Genomic DNA, 14,507 nt, shown 5'->3' on the forward strand with positions numbered 1-14,507 from the left:
CAATCAGTTTGTATGATGCACAAAATTAGAACCTTATTACTCAATTACATATAGCCTTAACTTGCATTGTATATGCATACATTTTAAGAGAAAGTGTGCCCTGTCTGAAATAAAGACATGTAGTTGTGCACAACAAAGATGAAATTTGATTAGCAAACTGTTCCCATGGGAAGCTGATACGCCCACCTCGGTTTCCTGTCTCACGTGTTTGGACACACGGGTGTCACCTGTCTTCTGCGTCGACCTTTACTGCGAGGCCTGGAACGTCATTAGCGCTCCGCCTGTAACACGCGGATCTCCGAATTAATGCCTCGAAAAGGGGGTGGGTGCCGCATTTTTAACCCGTGGAACTGCTGCGATGTACTAAATACAACAGCATACGTGTATTGAATTAAGTCAGATAGAGTCATTTAAACGGTACGAGTTATCTTTATTAGCTTTGTAAGTTACTAACTTAGTTCAAAATATGGTAAATAATTTGTCACCCCCACAAGTACGACAGTGGTAGCGTCTGTTTTCCGTGTTGAAATCCTCCAAGCAGAGCCGAAAAGCAAATTTCGAGTCGAGGACCTTTCGAGAGAAAGGAAAGGACATTTATTATCGTCAATTTTACAATAGGATTTTCTATCAGACACTTGTACAGTTTTAACCATGTCTACTCCAGCACGAAGGCGACTCATGAGGGATTTTAAAAGGTGAATCATGATAAAAGATATATGTGAAGAGCTGTTGTTTACTGAGCCCGGATGTACCTTAAAAAGACCTGACTGAAGAAACATTTAGAACGGAACTATTTTTGATTGCACGAAATGTAAAAAAACAAAACAAAAAAAAAACACTTTGTCGGTTTTAATTTTAGCGAAACAGCAGATCTGTTGAATGTATTTTAGAAGGAAAGTTATTTGTTTTGTTTATTTGGACCTTTCTAAATCTAATCTGCCCCCTTATGTTTTGGAACGAACACGCAAGGCTTCAAGAGGATCCTCCGGCTGGTGTTAGCGGTGCTCCCTCAGAAAACAATATCATGGTGTGGAATGCAGTGATATTTGGGTGAGTACTTCTTGTGAGCAGGCTTGTGCTGTGGACTAAACCAAGTTTAGCATCTTTCCAGGTTCACGTTTCTTTATTCTGAAACCCGAGCATTTGGTCAACATATGGCTTAAAACCGTCCTTTGCTGCCTGTCTTGACTAGTCTAACTTACCTGTGTGTTTTTTCCAAGCACTATAACTAAAAGTAAAAGGTGGCATTATTGTGGTCATCCAAATGTGACCGCTTTTCTTTTACAGGCCAGAAGGAACGCCGTTTGAAGATGGTAAATAAAACATTACTTATTGAGGACTGTAAGTTCTAGCAATTCAAGGTATTTTGCATTCATGCTTTAAGTCTGTTTTTGTTATAGGTACATTCAAATTGACTGTAGAATTCACAGAAGAATACCCAAATAAACCACCCACAGTCAGATTCGTCTCAAAAATGTTTCACCCTAACGGTAAGATTATGATTTTGTTTCATTATTTGTCATTTCCAAACATCAATATGACATTTTTATGGCATTCTTGACATGACTTAAGGGAACAGTTCACCCCAAAATGAATATTTGCTGAAAATATACCCACCCTAGAGCAGTGGTTTCAGTCCTGTTCCTCTGCACATTTTGCATGTCTCTCTCATCTGACACTCATTTGTTCAGTTGGTGGATCTCTCTCCTAACAAGCTGATCTCATTCAGATGTGTTAAATAAGGGAGACGTGCAGAGCAGGGGGTCCGCAGGACTTTAATTGAGATCCACTGCTATAGAGCCACCCAAGATATAGATAAAGTTGTTTTTTTTTTTGCTAGGAACAGATATGGAGAAACAAATCCACCATAAAGTTTACAAAAAATATAACAGTTCTATATAAACATGTTTGGATGTTGACATAACAACAGGGGATGGACTTTTTTTAAACTAGTGGAAACGTCCGAATGATGGACTTGTGTTTTAGTTTGAAGTTTACACCTTTGACATTAGTAAGATTTGTTTCTTACAGACACACAGCTGTTCGCTTCATAAAGCGTTAATTAATAGACATGTCATGAGTCATGCGGATTATATTTTTATGACTCTCATTCTGATGGCACCCATTCACTGCAGAGAATCTGTTTCTCCACATTTCTCCAGATGTGTTTATATTGAGAAACAAGGAATATTAAGCAAATGTTTAGGTGAACAGTTCCATTCACAGCACCTTTCTCTTTCAATGATATTACAGTATATGCAGATGGAAGCATATGTCTTGACATCCTACAAAATCGTTGGAGTCCAACGTACGATGTGTCGTCCATTCTTACCTCAATCCAGGTCAAATACTGCTTTTTACCTTTCTAAGTTCTAAAAGTAAACCGGAGCCCAGCCTGAGCGGCTTGTTTTTCTGTTGTTTTATCCCACAGTCTTTGCTTGATGAACCAAACCCTAACAGTCCCGCTAACAGCCAAGCAGCTCAGCTTTACCAGGAGAACAAGCGGGAGTATGAGAAGCGTGTGTCGGCTATCGTCGAGCAGAGCTGGAGGGACAGCTGACCACACACCGCAGAGCACAGAACTTTGTGTGATTCATAGTTTAGTTGAGTGAATTGTGAGGGTTTTTCCTTTTCTCTTTTCCCCCTCTCTGTTTCTCATACCGTTCTGATGCACTTTAATCAAATCCGTCCTTTTTCGCTTGGAGTTGTTTTCGGCCAATATCACCATTTTCCGTTCCAAAAAGTGGCGCACATCGTGTCAGCCCAGAAACCTGGACTATATGATTATATATCCAAGGGACATTTTTTTTGTTGTTGTTGTTCAAGCAGAACTGAATGGACAAGGTGCCAGCCTGCCGACCTTGAGCTCTCCATGCTCCGGTTGGAACTGATGATCCTGTTCTGCTGTTTTTGTGTGTTCTGTTACATGCCTGAAAGTGTGTGGGTTTTTTCTATTCCATGTGTCATTGATTGCCTCGTGTAAAATATTATTATAATACACTTTGAATTTCGTGTACAGGATCTGCGTATTATTATTCTGTTGTGTATGTTTTCATATGGTCAGGAAAAAAAATTACAATAAGAAGAATATTTTAAACACAGAAGAAAACTTTTTACATTTTTCAAAGGTTTTATAAGAAATGTTTATCGGCGTGGCTGATGATGGAAGATCATTCACATAAACAATACAACATAAATATTCAGTTATGTTTTATATGAAATCTCCAATTTGAATTAAATGCTTTTTAAAACGATAAAAATAAATGATGCCTCTGAGAGAGCAGCTGTGTTCAAGCTCCTAGATGGTGCTTCGGAAGTGATTATCTGAGACGAGTCTCCAGACGAATCAGAAAACAGCATCAATTCAGTTCAACACATGAGAAATTAAGGCACTTAACTGGACAGTCATCATTTACACAGCGCCCAATCACCTCCCCAAATGACACCTGCTCACACAGGCAGTAAAGTTTGTTCATTCGGATCAATGAAGGCTCCCTGTCAGCTTTGACTTTAGACCTTTATTCCACAATGCTGCCTGTCTCCACCTCCACGTTGGATCTTCTCATCATCCAGTTCCTGACTTTGGATAAAGGCTCGTTGGATACAGTGTAGCAAGTGCATTCACTGGATTGGGATTATGTGTATTAAATATACGTCATTTATATTTATGTAACATATAAGAAAATATAGAAATGTTTATACGTATTTATATACACATTCAAAACTAAGATCTAAAAACGCCACAAAAGTATCCATGTGAATAAAAGCACAATTTAAATCATAGCATTTATATCTCTTCTAAAGATTTGGGTCAAGCTGCCCGATGTATTTTACAGTACCTTCTTGGATTTTATAGGGTGTGGTTACCTACTTTTAATGGTTTCATTAATATCTCGCGTGGTTTGAAACAACATTGTTCAGTAAATTTCGACAAAATTTCCATTTTGGGGTAAATGCAATGCTGCACAGCTTCACATGCACCTGACAAAGTACAATTCAAATGTACTTAACCTTTAACTTTGAGTATGAAATTAGGTTCAAGGGCTGGTGAACACCAATCCCCGTTTAAAAACAGCAAAGATCCGCCCATGCAGTGTTCAAAACCCCGCCACACTCGACACGATGAGACCTAAAAGGACGGACTTACTATGAACTGACTGAAACGGACTTGAAATGTTTCGGAGCATGCGTGCTACAGTTATAAAAAATACTTTTTTTAACCCTACTAAATCCAACGGTTTGCGTATCCTACTTCGTCTGACAACCCATCAACAGAATAAAAACAGACATTATAGTTTTGCTTCTCATGTACACATACTGTATGGGCTGCAGTGACTTGCTTTTTTCTATTAATAATGTGCTAATTTTTACAGATGAAAGGATTATAGCCTCAGAGGGCAAACACATTCTGGTTGTGTGCAGCTCCAAAGAAAGAGAGAAACGCACACGATATCGTCTGTGCCCTTTTACTAAACTGACTTTTGTACATTGTGTGTTAAGTTGTGCACAACCAGCGGCATTTGTAAACACTTTCGTTCATGTTTCAAATCATCTAAAGCAGCAACATGTATGTTAGACCCTATTCCATCTAAACTATTAAAAGATTTGCTTCCAGAAGTTATAGATCCTATTTTGAACATTATTAATTCATCATTGTCATTAGGATATGTTCCCAAAACCTTTAAACTGGCTGTAGTTAAGCCTCTTATTAAGAAACCACATCTTGACCCCAAAGACCAATCTCTAATCTCCCTTTTCTGTCAAAGATACTAGAAAAGGTAGTATCCTCACAACTATATTCATTTTTAGAAAGAAATGGTGTCTGTGAGGATTTCCAATCAGGTTTTAGACCGTACCATAGTACTGAGACTGCTCTCATTAGAGTTACTAATGACCTGCTTCTATCATCTGATCGTGGTTTTATCTCGTTATTAGTGCTATTAGATCTTAGCGCAGCGTTCGATACTATCACAACGTTCTCTTGGATAGACTAGAAAACTATGTTGGCATTAGAGGAAGCGCCTTAGCATGGTTCAAATCATATCTATCTGACCGCTATCAGTTTGTAGCATTAAATGAGGAGGTATCATATCGATCAAAAGTGAAATATGGAGTTCCTCAAGGCTCAGTGCTAGGACCGTTACTTTTCAACCTTTACATGTTACCTCTGGGAGATATTATCAGGAGTCATGGTGTTAGTTTTCATTGCTATGCTGATGATACTCAGCTCTATATTTCAGCGCAGCCTGGTGATACACACCAAATTGAGAATCTAACAGAATACATAGTCGATATAAAAAACTGGATGATGAGTAACTTCTTAATGTTCAATTCTGAAAAAACAGAGGTGCTAATAATTGGACCTAAAAACCCCACATGTAATAATCTAGAACACAGCCTATCACTTGATGGCTGCTCTGTTAATTCTTCATCATCAGTTAGGAACCTAGGTGTGCTGTTTGACCGCAATCTTTCCTTTGAAAAAAAAAGCGCTATATAAAGAAAAATGATTGATTGATTGATTGATTGATTGATTGATGTTTATCTCCAATGACATGGGGGCGGAGCCTATTTCTTGCATCACACGCAAACCCCTCCCACTTGAAAAATACACTCTCACCACTAAAACGCATCTAGGCTACTAAATTGGTGTTACCGAATGTGTTATTTGTTGTGCACTAAGTGTTTTGGTTTTTAGGTTAGTGACATTACAAAGGGTGACTTTCAAACAAAAAGTGAGCTTCATGTGTCCTGAGAGCAACCTGACTATATAAATAAAAATGATTGATTGATTGATTGCTGCTCCAATGACTATTTCTTTTCAAACAAATAACACTCTCACCACTAAAACGCATCTAGGAGCTTATTTGTTGTGCACTAAGTGTTACGGTTTTTTAGGTTAGTGACATTTTAAAGGGTGACTTTCAAACAAAAGTGAGCTTCATGTGTCCTGGAGAGCTCTGACCAGCTGCCCGGACGTTTTTAATAATACTGAAGACACTTGTGTTTATAATCCGCAGGCAAAGTTTTGAAGGGCCTAGGACAGTTTTGTATTTTGTAAATGTTTGGACGGCCCCTTAACACCTCGTCAGTGTTTTTGTTAATATTATTATTATTTATTGATTAAAGTGCGTCTATTTGTGTCTTATTACAGATGACTGCAGGTAGTCTACTGATTTACAGTACTAGCTTCTGTGCTCATATTTCTATCACTGACGTAAAACATTTTCTATTACAAAATAAAAACAAATTGAATTATTCCATTTACAAACGTTGTTTCCCTTCACTGATGGGCTATCGGAAGGGCCCCTTTAGTTTGTGAAGGTATTCAGCCGTTCACTTTCATTTGAAAAAAGTGTCTACCAGTGAAATCCCTTCCCAAAGATCTTGTTCAGCTGTGTTTTTTGTTATTGCCTTGTTTTTGAGCGTGTGGCCATCTCAAGTCCACTAGGAAGTGAGCGAGAAGTTGGACAAACAACCATTTTTTTGACAGAAAGATTACGTATCAGTATGACCAGAAATGGTGCTTCACTTAAAGTAGGTGGAAATAATGGATGATTTCACAAATGTAGCAAATCATACTTTGGAATTCCAAAAAGTACAACATAATAAAAGAAAAAAAAGGAAATAGCATGTGATGAAATATAACCAGGAATATAAAGCAAGGACATGTGGAGAAATCAAAGGTCAGGGAATGAATTCACATCGAACTTTTTCCAAAAACATTTTCCGGAGCAGTTAAAGAATAAAAGCAGAATTGAAATACAGTCAAATAGCTACGCATCAATGAATCAGATGAACTCTCCAAGAAATAAATAACCAGACAGTATCCAAATGAGCAAAACTGAATTTATGAATGCAGTGGTGAATGGATCTGCACAGTAAGAAAGAAAAGCTAACAAAACAAAACAGTTGTGCAGTTCACCGCTGGGACGGTAGGTGGCGACAGTGCTCCTAAAGAGTGGGTTATAGTAAAGTTACAGTAGAAGAAGAACCCGCTGAAAAACATCCCAGAGATGTGCGTGTGTGAATGTGACAGCTAGCTGGTGTGTTGAGAGTCATGGACCCTTACCAGGAGGTGAATTGTCCATGTGGTGACACTGAAAAGAAACAGTTCGTGCTCCGAACAGATAGCTAAATACACACTTCAGCAATCAAAATCAAGATATTGATCGTCAAGATTATGCAACATTATTATTACTAATATAACCAGTAAATGCAGTAAGACGAAAATGAGGCTTCCTTTAGCATTGGTTGCAAATTTAAGACCGCTTAATGCTGGCTTTAGAAAAAGGCATTCGATTCATAATGGCGTTACGAAAACGTCCTTGCTGTCCAGTCATAATATATGCAGCAGAGCGGATAGAAAGTGGATCAAGCCAGCGGGCTTTGACACCGGTGTGAAGACTTACAACAGTCTTACCAAGCAGTTGGAACATCTGGTTTTGGCGCAAGAAAGAATTGCTACCTGGTAAGGAACATATGTCCCATAATGTCAAGTGAAATTTCCATACGTGTACATTACACATGCTCCTCTCACTTCCAGGTACAGCTGTGGCCCTACTGTTTATGATCATGCCCATCTCGGTCATGCGTGGTAAGTTTTTCTGTTTGATCACTAGATGCAGAAAACTGAAAGAAGCACAGGTTGTTTTAGTGTTGTTTTAGTTTTATTGTGATAATAGCATTTTTTATTAATATTTTCCATTTTAATATTAGGTGGTAGGTTTAGTCATTTTGGATTATACAGTCAGAAATTAGGTAACTTTAATTAGATTATATCACATTTTTTTTGCATGCAGCTCTTACGTCAGATTTGACATTCTGCAAAGGATCTTATCCAGAATTTTTGAAATTAATGTCATCCACGTCATGGTCATCACTGACATTGATGATAAAATAATTCAAAGCAGCATCGAGGTAAGTGTCTACTGAAAATGCATGGTTTAACTTCCGTTTCAGTAAATACAAGATTAGTCGTTTATGTGGAAGGATGTAAACATTTAGCAATTTTAAAGTTTTATTTTATGTACTTTGCAGCAGAACATCTCGCACGCTGTCCTAGCAAGAATGCATGAGGAAGAGTTTAAGAGGGACATGCAAGCACTGCGGGTAAATCACCACTTTTGGTTGTTTCGGCTTTATCTTGTCTAAAATATTTAGTCGACTGATCTTTGTATATTTGTCCAGGTTATTCCTCCGTCTGTATACATGAGGGTGACAGACAACATCCCCCAGATTGTAGCTTTCATACAGCGTATTATAGGAAATGGACATGCCTATGTCACAAGTCAAGGTGCCTCTCTCTATTTGTTGACGCATAAACATCAATACTTTCTTGTTTAATTTTTCCCCCAACAGTGAATAGAAGATGAAACTGAATATCCAGTATTATTTGTTTATCTAGGGAACGTCTACTTTGACACTCAGTCAATTGGTAACCGCTATGGCAAGCTTGTAAACATTGGAGGGATTGTTGGGAAGATGGGTATGTTTAAGATATTATGTTTTTCTTGACGATCTTCATCATATTTACAGTACGATGTACATAGCTTCCTTAGTCTTTAATCACACATGTTTTTCCACTGCACATTTAAGATAAATATCATATCCATATCGCTTTTAATGCATGCATAGTTAACAGAAGTCAGTGTTTTTATGATTAAAATGTATTAGAAGCTAACCTAAATAATGCTGAGTAATTTCTTGTATTTTAGTGGCTCAGGATAAAAGAGATCTAAGAGATTTTGCGCTGTGGAAAGCATCCAAACCACACGAGCCTCATTGGGAGTCACCTTGGGGACAAGGAAGACCTGGGTGGCACATTGAATGTTCTACGATTGCTAGGTATTTTCTCTGGCAAACCAAATATTGCTGTATGTTGGTATCTGTTTTGGCAGAGTCACTGTTTTACAGCTGATCACTGGGATGGTCAGCAGTGCACTGAACGGGCCATATGTAACTCTGGATTGTGCTGGATATTAAAACCCAAAACACTGAAAACTTTTAAGTAGCACAGTAACAAGATCGGCTGTTTAAAACATTCATTTGTAAGCACAAAACACAAGATACTTTTCTTTTCAATATAAATAAGGCTTTATTGGATAAATCTAAGACATATAAACTCAACTAACGCAAAAACACACACGCTCACACATTCATACACATGTGGAATTTCAGCATTTACAGCATTTAATATGTGAAATTGCATAGTCCTATTTGACCCTTGCAATAAATTCCTCAAGGAGGTCAAAATTTATATTAAATTCCCCAGTTCAGCATGACTCTTGTGGTTTGTACTTGTGTTGCCTTTGTGTTACGGGATTTCGTCGATTTTGTTGTAGTTGCAGAAAGGGGTTTCCCAAGGTTGCTGATTCGCTGGAAGGTCAGTTGTCATGGAAATCTCGGAAAACCAGTGATTGGGCTTTGACTAAAGAAGCGGAGTCCTGTCAGAGTGCGCAAAAAGTGATGGTTAAAAGCACGTCTAAAAGCATACTTAAAAACCAGGCTAAGAGGGTAGATATTGTTCTAGCTCTAGGGTTGCAATGTTTTGTCTCCCAAAATCATAAATCAGTGAAGTCATAAATCTTATCAGTTACATGATCTGAATTTTCCTGCTCAGAGTGCATGATTTCCATGAATATTTTCCATGATGATTTCCAAGAATATGATACATTTGATCAAAACTTTTATGGAAGAAACATTTCAAGCAAGCATATTTAAACACATACTAAACTTTACATATATAAAGTTATGCTCATAAGTCCTATTAAGATGTTTCTGGGCATGTATATGCCTGAAAATGCAGTTCCCCGTCAACACTTCACTCGTGGAAAACGCTTTTTTTCAAAGAGTGAATTTCACTCACCTGCCATTGTTTCAAATGTCTAGCCTTTACTGTTCTGCGTGCAGGACCCCCTGCACTCGGATGATGGCCACATAGAGAGCATGTCACTCTCACTAAGGCTGCCTGCTAGCACTTTGAGTCTCTCATTCTCTTTCTCTTGGTGCAAGGATAGTTTTCTTTTCAGAGAGCGATTCCTGTTTCTGAGCCCTCCCGTCTTCTTCTCGTGTGCCCATGAGGAAGAAACAGCGGGGCAGAGGATCTCGGCACTTTGAGCCACCTCGTCAGAGATTGACGCCATTCTTTCCTGATGTTCACAAAGAACCCACGTAGTCGTGGCATGCACCTTACACAGTGCGCCTCCGCACAGCCTCTACTTCTTCATTCGCCTCCCTTAATGATGCCGAAGAAAAAGGCTACAAGAAACTGCCCTCGTTGGATAAATCAGTGGCTGTGCATCTCTGCTCACCTGCTGTGATCACGTCCTCCTTCAAGATCGGAGTTTCTCGCCCCCTAAAAGCATTTCAAAGGCTTCTGGGTCTAATGGCCACAGCCTCCTCAGTACTGCAGATTGATCTACTTTGTATGTACCCTCTGCAAAACTGGCTGAAAGCACAAGTTCCACCTTCAGTGGGGAGTCAAGGACGCATCTTGTGTATCAACCCTATCCCCCTTGAAGAACACTCGATGGATGGAACCAGGAGTCTCACTGGGGATGGTCAGCAGGAGAAAGGTGATCTTGAGAGATGCCTGCAGACAAGGCTAGGGCACTCGGTGACCGCTGACCTGTGGTCGACGCCAGAAAGCAGCTTGCACATCAAATGCCTAGAAATGCTAGGAGTATGTCATGCTTGCCAGATCTTTTTTTCACATTTGAGGGATCACCATGTCCTAGTTTGCTCAGACAGTATGATGGGGGTCTGTCATAAAGATTCCTCTTCAGGGTGACATTGTGCCTCCTAAAGTGGGCTTAGTTCGACCTGCACTCAAATCGAGTGAACAAGGTTACAGAAGTAACAAATACGTTTCCGTATCATTGTATGAACGTAAGGATGTTCTGTGGAGACCAGAGAGATGACAAAGTCTCGTAAGGAATATCAGTCTGGTTATTGTCTTGAATGGGGGAGCCACCCAACAAAGCCTTTATCTTGTGAGTTCAATCATGGATTTACATGTGATTTGTCCTGCAGTGCATCTCTTTGGCCATCATCTTGGTTAATTGCACAACCTTTGACATTTTCCTTCCTAAGTTGGATTGTTAAATAGTAGGCCTGGCAAATCCAGAGGGGTGTGCCCACATCAGTGCAGAGCTGTTTGATAACCGCCAACAAAACAACAGAGAATGTGCACTTGAAAAACAAAAAGCTCACTAACCAGTCACCATGTGCTGATTTTCTCTGTGTCTCTCACCCAGATTGACAAAGAAGTATACTTTAAAGACTTGCACATTCAACTGTTTGCGAAAATGGAGCGTAACATTTATCCTAACGTTACCTCTCTCATTCGGCACAAATCCAGATATTTTATATTTATAATAGTGCTGGAACCTATATGTGTGTTTGATCACTTCAGCAGGATTAACTTTAAGCACTTATTGTCTTAATAATAATAATAATAATAATAGTAATGGTAACATCCATAAACACTTGTTTGCTCTTATCTGCAGTTCAGTGTTTGGAAGTCAGTTGGACATCCACTCTGGAGGAATTGACCTTGCCTTCCCACATCACGAGAATGAGATTGCCCAGTCTGAGGCGTATCATCAGTGTGAACAATGGGGAAACTACTTCCTGCACTCCGGTAATGCCCTAGCATTCTGGTTTAAGTAGCATTGATGGTAAAATAATAGGTTGCAAATTGTAACTTGGGCTCTGTGAAAATTAATGTAATAAAAACACTGTTTTAAAGGGCACCTTCATTTGAAAGGAAGCATGGAGAAGATGTCAAAATCCTTGAAGAATTATGTAACAATAAAGGTAACTGATATATAAGTGTAGAATTATGTGTTATATCATTCATACATTACAATACATTAATCACTTACCCCATTTCGTTCCAAAGCTTTGTTTGTCCTCAGAACACAATTTTAGATTTTTTGGATTATAACTGGGAGGCTTTCAACTGTAAGTTACACTGAAGGTCTAGATAATATAATAATAATAATAATAATAATAATAATAATAATAATAAATGTTCCATCAGTGGTTAGCACCGTAGCACCATTTTGGAGAGCATCTGTTGCAAGTTGTCAGTTGTAACCCATTGTTAGCACTGTTAGCATCTATTTACGCTATTTATCTTAAATTTGTGTTGGACGAATTAAGCTTTTACAGGTTTGGAAAGTTTATTTTGGGGTGGAGTATGCCATTTACATCTTACTCTCTTCATAATCTAGGATTTTCTGAAATCTTACACTGCTAATGAGTTTCGAGTTTTCTGTCTTCTGACCAGATACAGATCAGGTATGTGTCACAAGCTGAAAGTAATACAGTAAAGCAGTTTTGCAGCATATTTTCCATCAACTCTGGCTCTTTTAAACCTTCCAGCAATCGAATATAGTGATGCAAGCATGAATGGAGCCCGATCAACCCTGTCCACCATCTCTTCCTTCTACCACAATGCACAGGCCTACATGCAGGGCCACTTACAGTGCCAGCCTGTAGAGGAGGGAATTCTCTGGGAGAGGTAAAGACAGATCACAGCATGAAGACACTGATGTATCAGCTGTGTGTCAAGCAATAGATTTAAATCCAGTTTTGTGGTCTGTATGTGCCTTACACTTATTGAAAAATAAAGCAGTCAGAACTGGTTTTACAGATAAATACTTATTTTACTTTGACATGTAAACCTAGTGTCAGATGGGATAAAACATTCTGCTGCTGTGGATGCCTTCATCTTTGTTGGTTACTTTGTACTATCAATATGGTTCAGGTGTTATTCACAGCTATATTGAGAATAGAAAAGAACGAACAATTATAGAATCACACCTCATAATAAGGATGCTTATAATTCCCAAACATTTGACTGTGGATGTAGCCTAGAAGATCTCACCATGAAAGTGTCTCCAACTTTTCGTCTCGTCTGTCTTTGTTGGGTCAAGGTTGTCTGTTACACAGTCCATCATTCGGAAAGCACTTGCTGATGATTTTGACACCCCAAAAGCTGTGGATGCCATTATGAGCCTCATTTACCACGGCAACTGTCAGCTTCAGCCTACTACTAAGGTAACATCATAGGGTAGGTCACTGAGGCCTCAGATTATTTATCATATAAATGATAGATCTTAAGTTAGATGTTTTATATTCATATTTATTAGTCAAAGGTGGAAAAAATTATGTTTGAAGGTTGTTGGGCCGAGGAGTCCTGCTGTATTTGGAGCCATACTGTCCTACGTCAGGGAAATCATGGATGTTTTTGGAGTTGATCTATTGGACACAAAGGTAAAATATCAAACATTAAAACTAATGTATGTGTTTTATTGAAAGAGGTCCTCGAGCCAGAATTGGAAAACAGAATGCCTGTAGCACAACAGCGTTGATGCTCACAAGAATATCGACACCAACTCAATGATCATTTATGTAATGTTTAGTCATCTCACAATCACTTGTACTCTGTGTTCTTTAGGAAGTCAATGATTCCTCTGGAGTTTTAAATAATGTGCTAGAGGAATTGGTGCACTTTCGGAGGAAGGTTCGTAATTTTGCTCTTTCTGTGGAAGATCGAGCTACGCAAGATCCCCACACTGCCTCTGAAATTCAGAAAAGCCATCTACGGCCAGACAGAGAGCCCTTGCTGAAGGCCTGTGATGCTTTAAGGAATAATCTAGCACCTCTTGGAGTCCAAATTAAGGCAAGATTTTATTCTATTAGAATATGTGCAGAAGAGACATTCATGGTTATTATTTAAAAAAAAAAAAAAAACTAACAAAAAACTCACTGTGGTTTTCATGGCTAAACTTTGATTTTGGTTTCAGGACAGAGGAATAGACTCCACCTGGGAAATAACAAGAAGCGTAGAGACAAGGAAGAAATAACCACTTACTGAATTGGGAAGTTTGATCTATTAGATCCCAAGCTGCAGCATCGTCTTGACTCTTTAAGTTTCTTTTTTTTTTTAAGACATTACAGTTTAACTGAAAAAGTCTTGCACAGAATGATTAGTTTTATAATGCAACTAAAGCTGTAACACCACTAGTAACCACATTTTGATCTGGTGATAATGATTGTAATTATTAATAAATCGACTTTTTGTAGGATATTTGTCTCAGTAAAGGACTTTTGGACCAACTTAAGGACATTTCTAAACCATTCAAGAATCGTCATTGACCTCCTCTGTCTGATAATCACGATAGAATATGATATGCTAATCATAGAAAGGTCATAAGTTAGAGTAAAGTTGTCTATTGTATTGATGTTTGCTTGGTTTCTTTTCACAACATATTATTTTGTTGTCGTTTTTATGGGGAAATGCGTTTGATATCTGTAAAGACATTACGAAGATGCTCCCTAAATACCTCTGTCATACTTTTAATTTTTAATAGGGCAATATAAAATATGCAAGTGGCGAAAAAAATAAATATGAATTATGAATTGGTGGGTAATATTCATTATAAAGGTCTGATAAGTAGACGCCGTAGTGTAATGTTCCTAAACCAAACATAGGA

At 38.5% G+C, this 14,507-nt stretch overlaps 2 protein-coding genes across 3 annotated transcripts; both read left to right on the forward strand.

Moving 5' to 3' along the window:
- Positions 1-520: 520 nt before the first annotated feature.
- LOC122349733 (ubiquitin-conjugating enzyme E2 A-like) lies at positions 521-3,016 on the forward strand. Its single transcript, XM_043245876.1, has 6 exons — positions 521-695; positions 970-1,050; positions 1,288-1,313; positions 1,401-1,490; positions 2,254-2,342; positions 2,432-3,016. The coding sequence occupies exons 1-6, from the start codon at positions 652-654 to the stop codon at positions 2,558-2,560; spliced, it is 459 nt and encodes a 152-aa protein (XP_043101811.1). The 5' UTR covers positions 521-651; the 3' UTR covers positions 2,561-3,016.
- A 3,974-nt stretch (positions 3,017-6,990) lies between these two features.
- cars2 (cysteinyl-tRNA synthetase 2, mitochondrial) lies at positions 6,991-14,433 on the forward strand. Of its 2 annotated transcripts, none has more exons than XM_043245344.1 (15): positions 6,991-7,471; positions 7,547-7,597; positions 7,803-7,920; positions 8,041-8,112; positions 8,191-8,296; positions 8,408-8,488; positions 8,718-8,847; positions 11,511-11,644; positions 11,753-11,820; positions 12,240-12,306; positions 12,391-12,529; positions 12,945-13,068; positions 13,189-13,284; positions 13,469-13,693; positions 13,818-14,433. In XM_043245344.1, exons 1-15 carry the CDS (start codon positions 7,233-7,235, stop codon positions 13,875-13,877), a joined length of 1,710 nt encoding a protein of 569 aa, XP_043101279.1. In that variant the 5' UTR covers positions 6,991-7,232; the 3' UTR covers positions 13,878-14,433. The 2 variants fall into 2 exon arrangements, with proteins under 2 accessions (XP_043101279.1, XP_043101280.1); XM_043245345.1 differs by having other exon boundaries at positions 8,044-8,112.
- The last annotated feature ends 74 nt before the right edge of the window (positions 14,434-14,507 follow it).

Source organism: Puntigrus tetrazona, chromosome 7 (genome assembly GCF_018831695.1).
Source record: "Puntigrus tetrazona isolate hp1 chromosome 7, ASM1883169v1, whole genome shotgun sequence".
NCBI lineage: Eukaryota > Metazoa > Chordata > Actinopteri > Cypriniformes > Cyprinidae > Puntigrus > Puntigrus tetrazona.

What these genes read in the sequence shown, in the direction of transcription:
- cars2 (XM_043245344.1), top strand. Translation starts at nt 7,233, where the DNA reads ATGAGGCTTCCTTTAGCATTGGTTGCAAATTTAAGACCGCTTAATGCT. An exon ending in GGGACATGCAAGCACTGCGG is followed by an intron (nt 8,113 to 8,190) that starts GTAAATCACCAC and finishes ATATTTGTCCAG; the next exon opens with GTTATTCCTCCGTCTGTATA. An exon ending in AGAATTATGTAACAATAAAG is followed by an intron (nt 11,821 to 12,239) that starts GTAACTGATATA and finishes TTCATAATCTAG; the next exon opens with GATTTTCTGAAATCTTACAC.
- LOC122349733 (XM_043245876.1), top strand. Translation starts at nt 652, where the DNA reads ATGTCTACTCCAGCACGAAGGCGACTCATGAGGGATTTTAAAAG. An exon ending in AGGAACGCCGTTTGAAGATG is followed by an intron (nt 1,314 to 1,400) that starts GTAAATAAAACA and finishes TTTTTGTTATAG; the next exon opens with GTACATTCAAATTGACTGTA. An exon ending in CCATTCTTACCTCAATCCAG is followed by an intron (nt 2,343 to 2,431) that starts GTCAAATACTGC and finishes TTTATCCCACAG; the next exon opens with TCTTTGCTTGATGAACCAAA.